The sequence below is a fragment of the Sitophilus oryzae genome, unplaced genomic scaffold (assembly GCF_002938485.1).
Source record: "Sitophilus oryzae breed Bouriz unplaced genomic scaffold, Soryzae_2.0 scaffold_811_pilon_pilon, whole genome shotgun sequence".
In the NCBI taxonomy this organism is placed as follows: domain Eukaryota; kingdom Metazoa; phylum Arthropoda; class Insecta; order Coleoptera; family Curculionidae; genus Sitophilus; species Sitophilus oryzae.
The window spans coordinates 2676993-2693845 of record NW_022147430.1 but is presented as its reverse complement, the minus strand read 5'-3'; the positions used below and the strand labels follow the sequence as shown (position 1 = coordinate 2693845).

Sequence of the window (16853 nt, the reverse complement as noted above, 5' to 3'; positions counted from 1 at the left end):
TTTTTGCTCTGAGTCTTTTTATGTTGAACAGACCGCCGTCGTATCTGTATCTAATGCCCAAACCTCTCTCCTACAGTTTGCTGTCCACTATAATGGAGGGCGCTGCCATAAATATATTGAATAGGACAGGCGCTAAGACACATCCCGGCCTAACGCCTGTGTTTGTTAGGAAGGGATCGCTCAGTGATCCATGATATGACACCCTTCATTTGTTGTTGTTATGGAGGCTTTTACACACTGTAAGAAATTTGTTGGATACACTGAACTATTTCATAATTGCCCAAAGTGCATCTCTGTTCACAGAGTCGAAGGCTTTTGTTGGATCGATGAATGCAACATAAAGTTTAGACTACCTACTCTTTTACTTTTTCCTGTAGTTGGCGGATGGAGAATATGGAATCGACGGTACCACGGTTGGTGCGAAAACCCGTTTGGGATTCTGGGAAGATTTTTTCTATATGTCGGTGCAGGCGGTTTGACATAATTTTTGCAAGAATTTTTCTTCCGATAGTCAGTAGTGAAATTCCTCAGTAGTTTCCGCAGTCTGATGCACTTCCTTTGTTCTTAAATATATTCATTATATTCGCGTTGCAAAAGTCCTGAGGTACCTCTCCGCTTTCGCATATGACATCGAAGAGAGCCTTAAGATGACCAATATTTCTTTAATTAAATTCTTCAATATTAAGTTCTTTACTTGTACACTTATAGATTTCCGCCGGAATCGCGTCACAGCTGTTTTATGGAGTCCTTTATTTCCTGTTCTGTTATTGGAATGTCTAAAACATCGAGGCTGTTATACTGAGGTATTATGTTGAGTGCTTCCACATTGGGGTTGTTTTCTTAGTTAAGTATATGGCTGTAATGCTCTTTCCAGCGGTTTCTGATTTGCTCTTCCTCATTTAGAAGTTCCCCATTTTGTGTCATGACTGGGCATCTTGCCTTCTTAGTTGAGCCGTATACTTCTTTTACAGCCTCCAAGAATTTACGATAATTGTGATGCGTGGCATACTCTTGAATCTGATTTGCTTTTTGTGACCACCAGTTATCCTTTAGTTGGCGCAGTTCCCTTCGAAGCGTGTTGTTTTGCTTTAAAGTTGTCTACCAGTCTTGGATTGTGTGGATTTGCAGTAACTGCTTGATGGGCTCTATGCTTTTGTTCCAACAAAGCCTGTATATGCGGTTGATTTTCGTTAAACCAGTCTGGTTGTTTCTTTTTGTTGGATTTTCCCAGTACTGCTTCGCTGGTTTTATGTATCGCATCTCTTAGTTGTGTCCAGCCTTGTTCAGCTTCCACGATTGAGATTGAAGTTATCGGTGGAAGTGATTCTTTGAAGGCTTCCCGGAGGGCGTCGGCGGTATCGTTGTTCTCTAGACCCCGTACGTTCAATCTGGTCATGCAGCTTTGCTTTTTACAGTGTGGATATTTGGGTTTTAACTGGATTTTAATTTCTGAAATTAAAAGTCGGTGATCAGTGCCACATTCGGTATCTACTCTGGCTTTTGTGAGACTGACATCTTTTAGATGCGTCCTTCGAATGATTACGTGGTCCAATTGGTGCCAATGGCCTGATCTGGGATGTTTCCAGGTACCTTTAAACTTGTCCTTCAGCATGAACCACGTATTGGTGATGCAAAGATTATACTCTGTGCATGTAAGCATAATAAGCGTTCACCGTTGCTACGAGGCATGTTTTTTAAGTAAGTACCGTTTTGGAATTAAAAAAAAACGTGCAAAGATATCGCAATAATTTTATTTTTACATGAAAGCCTGTACCTTAATCTGCTTTTCTACATAATTTCCGTGAATATTGAGGCACTTGTCATAACGTGGCACCAGTTTTTCAATACCCTCCTCATAAAATTCTGCCGCCTGACTGGTTAACCACTGTATCACAACTGTTTTGACTTCGTTATCGTCTTGAAGACGCTGACCGCCCAGGTGTTTCTTCAGGTGCAGGAATAAATGGTAGTACTGGGCGCCAGATCAGGGCTGTATGGAGGATGATCTAGAGTTTCCCAATTAAAAGATTTGATGAGATCTTTGGTCCGATTAGCCACATGTGGACGGGCATTGTCATGCAGCAAAACAATACCCTTACTCAACTTGCCACATCTTTTGTTTTGGATTGCACGGCGCAGATTGTTCAATGTCTCACAATAAGATGCTGCATTGATTGTCTCATTACGAGGCAGAAACTCCACTAGCAATACTCCTTTTCTGTCCCAAAATATTGTGCACATGATTTTCCGGGCAGAAATTGTTTGCTTAAACTTCACTCTTTTGGGTGATGATGAATGTCGCCATTCCATGGACTGTTGTTTCGATTCTGGTGTGACGTAGGCCACCCATGTTTCGTCACCAGTAACAATTTTGTCTAAAAAATCTTCACCTTCATTGTGGTACTGCTCAAGGAAAGTCAATGCACTGCCTAGACGTTGGGTTTTGTGCAAATCCGTCAACATTTTCGGAACCCAACGTGAACACAATTTCCGGTAATTCAAGTTCTCGGTCACAATGCGATACAAAACACTACGAGAATATTGAGGAAAGCGTCTGTTTTCTTTCATCTTTTCGTCCACTTTCTGCACCAAATCTTCATTAACGACCGAAGGACGCCCACTCCGTTCTTCATCATGCACATTTGTGCGGCCATCTTTAAATGCTCTCACCCATTTCCTGACCATTCCATCACTCATAATGTTTTGTCCGTAAACTTCACAGATCTCACGATAAATATCGATCGGTTTTACGCCTTTAGCACTAAGAAATCGTATGACAGCCCGTACTTCACAATCGGCAGGGCTCACGATTGTCGGAGGCATCTTAAACACTCAATAAACAACGTATACAATGAAGAATCAGACTGTACTGGCGTCTGTGCATAGACAAGAGATGTAGGTAAACAGCGCGCATGCGCGGAACGCCGACCGTAGCGCTGCGGCGGCGGAATCGCAAAACGGTACTTACTTAAAAAACATGCCTCGTATTTACGTTTCCCATTCCATGTTTTCCCAATACGTCAGGCCATATTTCTTGTTGTTTGCCGACACTGGCATTAAAGTCTGCTACCTTACCGTTTGGGAGATGGGTTCAAATTGTACCTATATAAAACACAAAATTTTAGTTCAATGTAATCACACAATAAAACACAGATTAACAAGACAGACGTTTATTCAGAGTAGGGTAGCTCATCATTTGAAACAATACAATTTAAAATGGTTTATATAATTATTACAATAACATAGGGAAATTAAAATGACTGTATTATAAATTAAATATTTGCAACAATTGGTAATACTGGTTACCAGTTAGTGTAACCTAGACTAAAAGATTACCTACTCTAAATTTAATACGAAAGAAAAACGGGGTACCCACGATATAAATGATACTTATAATTACTAAATAAATGATATTTAATTAAAACTAATCAGACGCAACAAAAAAATAGGTACAAGGTTTATTAAGTACGCAGGAACGAGAGGGAGCTAATAAAGAGTTTGGTACTTAGCTTTTATTCGTAAGGGTCCCAAAAATCCCATACGCTAGGATCTGCCGCACAAACAAAAGGCCCAAGCACGTGGCTTCCCCTTAGCTTATCAGTTGGTTTGAACGTCGTGAAAACCCTCGTGGAACCAAGTCGCTGTGTAAAAGGAAACCCAAACCAAGGTGCCTAATTTAAAATTAACCCAATAATAATTTGTCCCACGTAATAATTAATAACCCAAAATTAACTTACCCAAACTGTGGGCGATTTCCTTGGAAATAATACAAAAGCAGCAACGCTATTAGTTTTGTCTCAATCCAGCCGTAGCTGTATGATATAATTAATATCAATTAACCGTAGATAATTATTAACCTTTCCCAAAATCAAATGAAAGGATTTTTCAACTCAATACGTGACTTCACTGCCAGAGTGCCGAAAAGAAAAAGGAAGGAAATCACCAGACATACTTCCGCAACCAGTTAAGTACCAATGTTGCCAGGATCGATTAATCCGATAATAAAAGAAAATTAATAATAAATCAAACAATAATTACAATTAGATACACTTGATAATGGTTTAAGATCATTAATAAATAAAAGTATTAAAATAAGTTAAATGCTAAAATTAATTATTTAGAGACTAAATATGAATGAGGTGAAATAGGATTTAAGAAAACTTCAAGAAGCTGGCAACACCGTTAGACGCGTTGACGATTTGACGTTTGCTCTAACCACAAATTAATCAATCTTAACAAAAATCACAATCAGATTATTTATTATTTTTTTTCACTGCTCAGAACAGGTTTAAAGCTGCCTTATCTATAAGGTGCTATTGTTAATCACCTAGAAAGGAACGAACAATGTTAGCAGCTTAAGCAGCACAGTTTTCTGCATTAGGCGGTAAGTATTTTCAGGTATTCCAATTAATTTTAATTGTTCCTTCAGGTTGACCGGGATAATTCCAATGGCTGAGACAATCAAGGGGACTACCTGGACCGATTCCATTTGCCATATATTTTTTATTTCTATTCTCAAATCTTGATATGATCTCTTAATAATTATTGAAGGTATTATTGTTATTAAAAGGTATGAACATCGTTTCTTATAATATAATTAATATAATATATTATAACAGCTAACAAAACGCAATGAATATTTCCACCTGAACAGAAGTAAACAAATACCAAAAGTAAGTATATGAAGTGGTTATTATTAATATTACTTTAATTAACGTTATTTTAGACAAATAAGAAGTCTTTGCAGGATGCATTTACCCTTCCATAACCTGAAGAATAATACCTCAAGATCGAGTCAAAGATATTATTTAAAAATATTACATTTGGCTAAAAATACAACAATATGAAGTTAAATTATGATTTAAAGTTAACGCACATTTACTTTACTTGTAAATAGAAAATAAATAAATAATTAATATGTATTAAGAAATGTATTGTTATATTTTATTAACGTGTCATCTTCAAGGTTATAAATAAAAATAATAAATCACCACATTCACCATTTTGTCAAGATGTATGATTAAAATAAATATAAGAAAATTAACTCCCCTTTAAAATATATAACCGTAACAAGTCACCTAGCAAAATGATTCGTTCGTGCTTTGGAATTTGTTGGAGTGTATTTTGCAGAGCTTGGTAAAATTTATCCTTATCCTCAATTTTAGCGTCTAGGGTAGGAGCGTAGGCACTTATAATGTTGACGTAAGTTTTGTCTGATATGGGGTACCTTAGGGTCACAAGACGTTCGGAGATACCAATAGGTACCTCTGTTAATTTGGTGACGATTTCGTTTTTGATTGCAATGCCTACGCCATGAATTCTCCTGTGTGTTGCCGGGCGACCCTTCCAAAAGGAGGTGTAATGCTCCTCAGTGAGACTACCTTCATCCGCAAAGCGGGTTTCGCTAAGAGCGGCAACATCTATATTTAATCGATGGAGTTCCTGTGAGACCAGTGCTGTTCTTCTCTCTGGTTGATTGGAGTTTGTCCTGTCCAGTAGAGTGCGGACGTTCCACGCCGCAAACGTGAAACATTTTCCACGCCGCAAACGTGAAACATTGACGATGCTTAGATCTTCAATGATACCCTCGAGTAGGCACCCCCTCCCGGAGATCCGGAGGTATTTTACCTCCGGACGTTGATTTTGTCCTACTCGAATGTTCCATCTTTGATGAGTGTTAGCTGCGTAAAAGGTTAAACTGTGACGGTTACGCTGCCGCACAGTTTGGCTGCAACTGTAGCACGGGATGGCTATGGTACAGTGAGGACTGCAACATTCAAGTTAAGGACTGCAATAGTTAAGGACTGCAATAGTTCCCTTGTGCTACGTTCTCGGCCGGCTAGGAGTAGTTTACTACTCCTCTTCCCCAGAAGGGTGGTAGGTCTGAGGGTTGTATAAGGTTGTATATAACCACCTATACTCAGCACAGTGACAGTTGCATCACAGTGACAGTTGCATCTGTCATTCTAATTCAGGTAAATTGTATTTTCTGTGTTTTTTTTAATGTCGTCTGAAAAAAATTTTCCTTACTTTTTGGTCAGACTATACCGGATGATTCTCAAAAATGACTCACCCCCGGTAATTTTTTTATTTTTTCAGATAAAAAACGAAATTTAGTTTAGTTTTATTTAGAGATTTAGTTTATATTAGTATACGGGTTTAACAGCCTTTCAGCCTTTTTTTAATTATTAAAAATACACACACATGAATTTATTGTTCGGAAATCAAAACTATTCTAGGTATTTACCATAGTTGGTCTGTTCTTACTTTGCTATAATTACAGTAATCTTAAAGCATACAGGGTGTTTAAAATTATATGCCAAACTTTCTAAAATATAAAATCATTTTTCTTTGTTTTTAATAATCTTGCAGCCGGATCTTAGACTATTATGAATCGCATGTCACAATTTCAAATAAACCATATGCGAAAATGTCAAAAGTTGACATATAATATGTCATTCTATTCAAAAAATTGTAGTCATTTCCGGTGAGACAGAAAGTGACCGAAAACAATTGAATACGTCATTCAATCCTGATTTATGTCATATACTAACATACCATTTACCATTTTGTTGTTTTTATCTGAAAAAATAAAAAAAGTTATGGGGGTATGAGCCACTTTTGAGAAACACCGGGTGTAGTCCGATTTTAATCTTGTGTATGTTACACTAAAAAGCGGAAATCAGTGAATGTTAAAATTACTATCGGAAATTATTATCAGAGCATATCGATATTCAGCAGACTGAAAATTTGACGTGAGACATTTAATTTTAAAAGCTAGTCATTCAAAGCAATCAAAACTCATTAATACAACTTCGTTTCGACTGATAGTCAGTTACCCAGTAGTGGTTAGACAGTTGGTTTTTTGTAGTTAAGCAAAAAGCCATATATGTTGATTTTGGTGCTTCTGTTGTTTCTTACAATTTTAAGTGATGATAAGTGGATATAAATAAATATAATTAAAAATAATCAATAACAAAACAAGATAAGTGGATATAAATTACTATGTTTTATTTTTAATCGACTTTTAACTCACAGCTTTATATTCTTTGCTTTCAGAGCTTGGTTTTGTAACATTTCTGGATTTCCGACTCTCATTGTAACCTCTGGTATAATATCTACTATTAAATAGCAGGTAGGTATTAAACTACATAAGTCTATTTTTAGATTTAGAACATTATAAGGCAGTTTAAAATAAAAGACAACGTTAGTTTTTTACATATTTATATATTACGACTAATGTGTACTATAAAAAACTGCATTTTACAAATTTAGTTAGTTTGAGAAAATTTATTACAATTATTTTATTTTAACAAAATAAACATTCAGTTTAAAATTAAATAAAAATATATTTAACCCAGACAAAAAGTATAAAGAAAAATATCTAGAAAGTTATATTATAACTACCATGCATTATTATTTATTTAAACAATAAGTTGCATTACATTATAAAAACCCAACTTTTTTTTTTGGTGTTATATTTATGTATATTATATTACTTTTACACGAGCGCGTAGTATATATAACAAAACAAAAATAATAATAAAAACGCATACAGCCGAAATATTGGTAAATATTATATAGGTTTATATAAAATATATATTAAGATTTAGGTACTTAGAAAACGACTAAAAGCTAGAGAAGTATATCTAAATTGGTAGATATAAAAATGTAGTTTTGTTTTCTTTACTGATTTAAAGAAATAATGAAATATATAAAAAATACTTTCAGGAAAAATAATAAATATAAAATATATATAATTATTTCGGTATTTACAGAGATTTTCAAATAAAAAGAAAAAGGAGTTGGTACATGATAATAAAAAAAAACAAACAAAAATTCTGCTTAGAAATACAACAAAAAAACTTAAAGCTAAACAAAAAGACATCTGGCACATTGTGTGGATTGACTTAAAACAGCCAAAACTTTGAATAGGTTCGTTTTGCAGGTTCTGTTCTCTAATTTTGGTGTTGGTTCTGTTCAGATAGGTCATCTGAAGCTACTGAGACATCAGCTATTATACCACTTTCTGTAAATAAAAAAATACGTGGTAATTAATGATTATTTTGTATCTTTCAAAAAAACGACGGCAAAGACGGCTGGAGAAAGACAATCGATAATAATATTAGCGACGTCAAGCCCTAGTCGTTATTACTTGACCCGTTCTCGTCTTTATTTAATTGCCAGTTGATCCTAAGAAGGTTGTAATTTATTTTCATATTGAGTAAACATATTTTTTGGAAATAGTTTTCAGTGTCTGGAAACGTTCTATCCTTTTTTAATCTTCCTATAATTCAGTGTTAATTTTTGACTAGTTGTATGTAAATTTTTAGTAATTGACATCTAGAGATATGTATAGAGATTGACCTCGCCAAAACTATCATCGATTGTCATTCCCAGTCGTCTTTGACGCCGTTTGTTTTTCGATGATACGGTATTAATATAAAGTCTCTCTGGTTGAGTTTGAATTAGAAATTTCTAGCTAAAGTGTCTAGATCGAAGCGTTTCTGTATATTCGAAAGACCGGAAGTGCTGAAGTTAATTTTTGATTTTATTTTTTACTATTTTTACTATCCAGTTTATTTTATAGTATATGTTTCAAACGAATGCATCTTCAACAGATAAGTAATAAATTAGGACAATATTTTAGATATATTTTTAATACAATTTTCACCTGACCTGATTTTTTAAAATAAGTAGATAACATAGATAAATGAAACAAGTTTAGATTGGAAAGTGCCCATAAGGAAATGTAAATACTATTTGGCGCAATTCTTACAACGGTCGCTCTCCAAAGCTTTTGATAATTTCGGAGTGGTTCGGCTTTTTCGGGAATTATGTCGCCAAATATTATTTATTTAAATTTATTATTTTCTTTTAATTCTTTAAATAAAATACAATATGTTGCATATAAAAAATTTTATTTTATATAAGGACATGTATGAAATACCTATGAAATATTGGACACCGACGTTATGCCACGATCCAAGATGGTTTTTGTAGTTCACACAGATTTTTAAGATTTCAATGCCAGTTTTTCACAATTATCAGGGGTTTGAGTAAATAAAATTTAAATTAAACTCACAAGATAGCAATAATTACTTTGAAAATGGACGCTTTAAACACGTTTCGGTATTTTTTCAATGAGGACAATTTTTTTTATATATTTCGTATTTTATTTTGTATTTTTTTAATTTTATTTTTTTTTATCAGATTTTATAATTGGTGAAGATTCTGACTTTGACAAGAGAATATTATTTCTGTTAAGGCTATTTTCTTTTATCTATGTTTCTGTTCTTGTTTACGGTTGTTCTTAGCAACCGCTATAGCAGCGCCAGATCCCGTACAACGTATGCACCCCAAAACAATTAGAATTGCCGAGCATTCCAATCTAAACTTGTTTCCTTCGTAGTAAAAATATTTCATAATTTCATATAACCAGATATATTGTTTTACGTTGTTTAGCAGTTAAAATCATGGACTACTAAAGAAGATACAAAGAAAAAAATCTTTAAAATTTAATTCTAAATATCTTGAAAATGGATTATTTGAACTACTGGAACATGATATATCAAAAAAGAGAGAATAAAGAACCTTTTTGTTAACGAGATAAGAAAGTGGGTTTCCATTTGAAAAGAATGAGTTATGATCAAAAAGTTCAAAGACAGCTAGATCCAATGAGATTTTTCAAAAAAAATTGTTCTTAGAATAAATACCCACACGCGTTCTTTTTAACATACTACTTTTCTTTCTCAGGCAGTATTTAGGCGTAAATTTGTTTTTTCTAAAAACTGCTGATTTTAGATGTAGGCTATTCGAAATCAAAATTTATGAAATTTTACAGGGTATTTAGATACATTTATAAGAAAAAATGAAGGTATTCATTTAAAATAAGAAAATTGCTGTCAAATTTTGCTACTTTCGGAAAAGCCGCAAATATTTTAGTATAAAATGTAGTGTGCAGGGGTCATTGTGAAACATCGGTAAGTAAAAAAGCTCATATCTAGATAGTTTTGTTCTTTAGAATCTTCTAATACTAGTACAGTCTGTAGACAACTTGCGGATATCAGTAAAAAATACTATACTTAATATTATAGAAATATAACTAACAATACTTCTAAAAATTAAAGTGACGTCTTCCCAGCTTCTAGGAAGCGAGTTAGGTAAGACACCATCCAAAAACGACAGGAACTTCATCTTGCCTGTTCAATATACAGGACAGCCTCCGTTCGAGAGACAGACTTTAGTAAATATATTTTTAATTTAATAGTAATTTCAGGTACCACTTACCCACTGAGCATTGACTGTTAAGCGTTGCCGAACGATGGTACGACTTGGGACTTTCGTAATTTGAATCAAATCCCATACTGGAATTCGTTTGGTTAGCTGAATTGCCACCCGAACCGCCAGAACTAGTGCTACTGGACGACACGCTGGACATGGATATGACCGAGTGAGGACGCTTGACGTTTCTGCAGGATTCTGGAGTGGAACCTGCAATGGAGTTGCGAAATCTTGGTGCTGCTATAGATCAAAGGGAAGAAAAAAAACAAAAATAGTAAAGGAAATGTTAATAATAGGTTTGAGGTTATACGTAAGCAAACGCAAATAAATGTTAGATGTTTATTAAACAAAAATTCAAGTTAAAAAATCAGCAAAGTTAAAACAAAGAAGTGATAAAGTTAAAAATTATAAATTAAAGTCAGGAGAATATAAAACTGGCTGTCTACAATGTAAGCTTAAAAATGACTTATTCCTAATAGAATATTAAATTCTGGAATAATGTAAGAAAATTATGAATAGATAATAGTGTTATACAGGACAAACAATATAGATATACAACTGTTACTCTTCAAAACAAAGGTAACTAAGATATGCAAAGTTGATGTAAAGAAAAAGACCATGTTGTCACTTTTTTATTAAAGAAAAACTTATTAACGACGATACTATGTAGTTATTTTTATATAATGTATATACGAGTGGTATATAGTAGATATTTTATTAAATTAGAAAGGTTATTTTGCCAAAACTTTTTCAATGGCAAACATTTGAAATTTAAAGACTATTATTTAAACTATAGACTTATAGATTTTTTTCTATTGATATACAGGGTTTTGAAAAAACATGTGCCATCTCTCGTGGGGAGATTCCTTATGTACAATTATATTTATTTCTTATATCAATATAGGTCAGATATTACTATATACTTTTTTTTCGATTTACACACATTTTAATGCAAAAGCGAATGGCGATAGTGTAAAAGTCCCTACTGGTGGTACTTTTTATATCCTTATGAATACAGTAATGTCAACAAATGACATAAAATCGGAAGACCTTTTTATGTCATTATAATTCCACTCATATACCACAAGAATGTACAACTTTGAAAAACACCTCAATGTAGTATTGAGCAATAAAAAGGATTGGAAGAGAGAAACGTTTGTCTAGCATGTAGAAGACGAATATAACATGGTATACTGATGCTTCTAAAACCAAAGCAGGGACAGGAATAGGGTTTAGGCCGAAAATTAAATACTCCGAACGAATGGGCACCTACCCAAGCATCCTTCAAGCAGGAATCTACGCTATCAAAGATGCGTACAATTTATCTTAGATAGGAACTATCGAAAAGAGGAAATAGCCATCTTATCTGATAGTCAAGAAGCACTAAAAACGATCAACTCAGTAACCATCAATTCGAAGTTGGTCAAAGAATGCCTAGAGAAGCTAAACAAATTAGACAAAGAACATAAGTTCTCCTACTGGGTGCCCGTTCACCAAGGGATAGAGTGCAATGAAAAAGCAAACGATCTAGCTAGAAAAGGAGCGAACACTAGTGCCACTAACTGGACCAAAACCGTTCTGCTTTTCAAGTGGAAACCAACTTAAAGCGAAACTCAAGAACCTGGAAGACTACATCCGTAAGCTAGAATGGGAATCCTCTTGGAATCCTCCAACGGTCGAAGACACTCAAAAATATTTCTCAGCACTTGCGACCGAGAGAAATTAAAGATTTTCCTTGATTTATGTAAGAACAATCTTCGGATTGTCACGGGGTGTCTAACAGGGCAATCTCCTAAACGAACACCTCAGTACATTGAAGCTGAGAAACAACGGCGAATACAGATTCTGTGAAGAAAATGGAGAAACACCAGAACACCTCATCACTGAGTGCGCCGAGACGACAGCCATTCGTGCCATAAACTTTGGTAAGGATGATGTCGGAGATTGAGTGCAGGCCTCCGTGGAACCGTCTCAGATACTAACTTTTGTGAAAGCCCTGAGACGGTATGATGAGTTATATACACAAAGTTCGTAGTGATTAACCCCCCTCCTAAACATTCTGCAAGACTATTTACGCAAAAAGGTGCTCGTCTTTCAGTTCAAAACGGGGAACGTTTTTCAGATATTTGCCTTTAGATGTTGAGATTCGTCGATTTTAGTATTAGTGAAAGAAATGTTTGATAGGTAATTAGCAGAAGTTTGAATGGTGTGTATTAAAACAATTAAGAGCAGGGTTGGCATGATTTAAATCAAATCATTTAAATCATGATTTAAATCGTGATTTAAATTAAGTGATTTTTTTAATTTTAATCATGTGATTTAAATAAAAAAAAATATTTATTGAAACTTTATAATAAATCAAAAAATAACTGTGTGTTAATGTGTCCTAGAAAACTATAAAACATATTTCTATAACAGATATAACAGAAAATAAATCCAAAAATAATTGTAAACGTTATAAAACTACATAAAAATATCTATTCATCAATTTAATTGTTAGACCGATTTTTGAACTAATTTCGTGTGAATCCATTAGACCGCTAAACGCAAGGATTTATTTTAAAATATATGTATATGTAACAAATATTTACTGTTCGAATGCATATCATTCGTAAAGTCTAGTGTAGAACTGGGTTCTTCTAATATAGAGACTATATCCTCATTCCCGAGAATCTATAATCGTTGTCAGAAAAAATGTTGATTTATATTTTTTTTTTGAAACGGTTGTGTTTCCAAATTCCTACCGACATTTTGATCTGCAGTAAGTACTTTACACTTTGACATTAGATAATACCTACTAATTTCATTCTCGACTTAAGAATATTTCGTAATAAGAAAATAGTGTATTGTTTTATTAGCAGTAAAAATTATACTTTTTTTGACAATGTTGTACCTTTGAAGGACCATCGTAAAGCTATTCCGACGTTACAGTTTACAGGGAGGCACAAAAGTACATTTTTACTCCGAATAGAACATACTATTTTTTTAACATTACAAATAATTTTTTAATCAATTTCAAACATTGCAAATAATATTAACAGTAATCGAGCAACAATTTGTACACTCGTTGAATTTGACACTTAATATCAGTTTAATAATATAATATTTTTGTACTTTTGTGCTTAGGCGTAACAGTGCCTTTACTTTTATGCCTAGGTGTTAAAATGACAAAAATTAATACTTTTGACGTTTAAAAAAAACATTTTGATCTGAAGCGAACGACTTTTTTTGCGGAATGTATTGGTAACCGATGTAGAAAAATCACACACCTCGTAGAATTGTTAATGTTATGTATCGGGGTATATATTTAGCCATTTAGGATAGGACTTTAATTGGAAATAAGTCCTAGTCATTTGGAAATCCGATTTAAATATTGTTTTGAATTAAAATCAAAAAAATCTGATTTAAATAAAAAAAATCTGATTTAGATAAAAAAAAATCTGATTTAAATCATAACAATTTGATTTAAATCAAATTTTTTTTTATTTTTTACAAAAAATCATGATTTTTTCCCAACCCTGATTAAGAGTTTTGTTACATACTAGGTATGATAAATCAATGATCACGTTGTTTCAAGTGTAAAAAAGTAAATACTATCAAGGGCTGTAAATATTACGAGGGGTTGTAACTTCCCCAAGAAGTATTTTATGTCATATAATCATAGGAAATTTTTGTTTTATTTTTATCTGTAGAATCACCAACTGAAATTTGGTACACAATTGTTTGATGTTCTGTATAATATTTAATATATTATGTTTCTGTATCAATAATTTTAATTAATTTATGTTGAAAGAAATTCACACATTGCTAGCAGTATTTAAGCAAAAAGCTAGTCCGTAATAACATACTAATGTGATTCATATCATAAATTTGAGTTAAATATACTGAAAATCCTAGAAGAGGGAAACACGACCTAACAATTTTGATAATCATTATAAAAATTAAATTATGAGATTCGTCAAATAAATGTTAATAGAAAGAAAAATAATCTAAAGCTACAATTTAATAATTACTCATTGTTATTCAAAATTAGTTTCACTTACTTTTGCTAAGCTGAGCAAAACTTATTGATCTGTCATTGATTTGGTCAGCACTAGGGCGTATATCTAGACAAGGCTTGTTTCCTATTCCCATCGAAGACATTTCTGCCATTCTAACAGCTAAAAATAATATAACGGATTAGTGAAATTCATGAAAATATACTCTTAATTGAAATATATCCACGTACCTCTATTTTTTATGGCTTGCTTCCAAAGTAATTGAGACAATTCTTCTGTCCAGGCTTTCTTCACGTCTTCGGACATAGATTGAAGAGTGAACGTGTCGTTTGGTTTCCGTTTTCGAAACCAAATCTCGAATTTGGTCGGGGTTTCTCCAATTCGGGCTGTCAGACCGATATCGGTCATCTTAATACTGTTCTTGTAAATGTAAAGGTCAAGATTCTAAAACAACAGTTATTATACACTTAACATAGATAATTGTCAACAGTATTGGTATATTTTCACATTTAAAAATATTAAGAAATTTAATTTTTGAGTATTTGGCTTTTGTTTTACTAAATTCGAGTTTGTTGCATTTGTTTAAGATAATTAATTTGAATTATTTCTTCTTTACTTTAAAATTGGTTTTATGCATTATGTTTTTATAATATGTAACGATATTGTACTAGGCCTTGAATTAAAGTGTTATTTGCATTTTAGAAAGAAGTTTCAAAAATATATTTTTGCATAGTGATAAGCAAATGCAAGACCGAGACTCCCTTGGGTCTTGCTCTTTCAGTCTAATAAGTAGATAAGCTTGGCCTTGGTCTTGCAGAGTCCAGTCTTGGTCTTTGTTTCACCGCAAGACTTTGTGGAAGCAGTTTCTACATAGAATGTTTTTAAACAAAACGTATTTTAAATAATTCAATGCAAATGAATCTACTAAAGAAAGAAACGCTTTTTGTCATAAATGATACAATAATTTTTAATAACAACAATTTATTTTAATGGTTCAAAAACATGAGCCTAACTAATTCGATATGTTTCGACAAAATAATTTTTATACGAATATATACTTCTCTCCAAAAAAACAATATGGCTTATTGTTGACGGCCACCATAAACCGCATATTCGCTGTCAGTAGTTACTTTTTAATTATGTATTATTTAATTAATATTTAAATAATAAATTTCTTTAAGCATGGAAGTCACCTTTGAAATTTTGGCGTTTGGGCCCCAATTTGTAGTTTAGTTATGTTTATTCAGCTATGGAAGACAGTCACTCAGATGAAGAATTAGATAGATAATCCAAAAATACTAATATGTCCGTTTAAGCCTTGTTTGGAATTCACATGATATTTCTATATTAGGTTATTTCTTTATTAGTTTTTTACTTGCTGTTTCTTTTTAACGTTTCTTTATTTAATAGTACAATGTAATCTTAAATTTTATATACATATTTAGATGTAGATTTTATTGCCTTAAGTAAAAGATTTTGAAAATTTTATTTTTAACAACGGCTTTTTTAATATTAATCACAAAATACTTTAAACTAAAATCGCCCTTAGTATAAAATAATAATTTTAATTTTAAATTTTACTTACTGCCTATTTACGCTTTAATTATTAATAATTTATTTACAGTTGTGGATATTTTAGCATTTTCAAACATATCGTTACTAAATTACAAAATGGCGACCAAACTCAAGTGATTCAAACAACAAAAATTTCAAGTGATTTCCCTGCTTAATTTTTAATCATTACCACGTAAAAAATAAATATATCAATCATAAAAAAAGGTTCTTCCAAAAAACTCGCGAGATTTAATTAGGCGACCGGGCTATAACTATTTCTGTTTACACTTTACGATTTATTGGTGCCAGTTTGGTTTGCCCAAACTGGTTTTATTTTCCCCAAAAAAATCCTTTATGGGTATTTCGCCACTGCAATGCAAGAAAGTCTACAAAATAAAATAGTTATTTTTTGTAAACACTTCTGCGTTAAACCTAAACGGACACTGCTTGTCAGAAGTTATGTTTACAGTTATACAAATTTGCCTAACAAAGAAAACAGACATCCGTCGTCAGAAGGAAAAAAAATACAAAGAATAAGGAAAAAAACTATTTAAAATATTTAAATTCAACTATTCGAGAACACTTTACTTTTTTAAAACAGATACGTCTACAAAAAACCGTTGACGTTCTGTTAAAATGAAAATGTTATTCATTTTTTAATCAAATTCAAACTTTCCGAAACGTTAAGCATTTTTTGTTTGTTAGGCAAATTTGTATAACTGTAAACATAACTTCTGACAAGCAGTGTCCGTTTAGGTTTAACGCAGAAGTGTTTACAAAAAATAACTCTTTTATTTTGTAGATTTTCTTGCAGTGCAGTGGCGAAATACCCATAAAGGATTTTTTTGGAGAGATGAATCCGCCACATAGGTATATACATTTTTTACAATTCTGGTTTTATTTTCTTATTATCTGAGAGTCTAATCGTCTAATCGGCCCTTTAGAGATAGCCAATTGGTTTTTATTTTCAAATTTTTATATATTTATCAATAAATTCAAGTCAATACAATATTAATA

At 32.7% G+C, this 16853-nt stretch overlaps 1 protein-coding gene across 1 annotated transcript in view; it reads right to left on the bottom strand.

The window, feature by feature from the left end:
* Nucleotides 1–7901: 7901 nt before the first annotated feature.
* Nucleotides 7902–16853, bottom strand: part of LOC115889158 (puratrophin-1-like) — a 169038-nt gene continuing 160086 nt past the window's right edge. The window contains exons 18-21 of the mRNA XM_030909099.1: nucleotides 14513–14726; nucleotides 14328–14444; nucleotides 10291–10521; nucleotides 7902–8029 (exon numbers count right to left, since the gene is read on the bottom strand). Of these exons, the coding sequence (XP_030764959.1) occupies nucleotides 7959–8029; nucleotides 10291–10521; nucleotides 14328–14444; nucleotides 14513–14726 (633 nt within the window). The 3' untranslated portion in view covers nucleotides 7902–7958. The remainder of the gene's footprint in view (nucleotides 8030–10290; nucleotides 10522–14327; nucleotides 14445–14512; nucleotides 14727–16853) is intronic.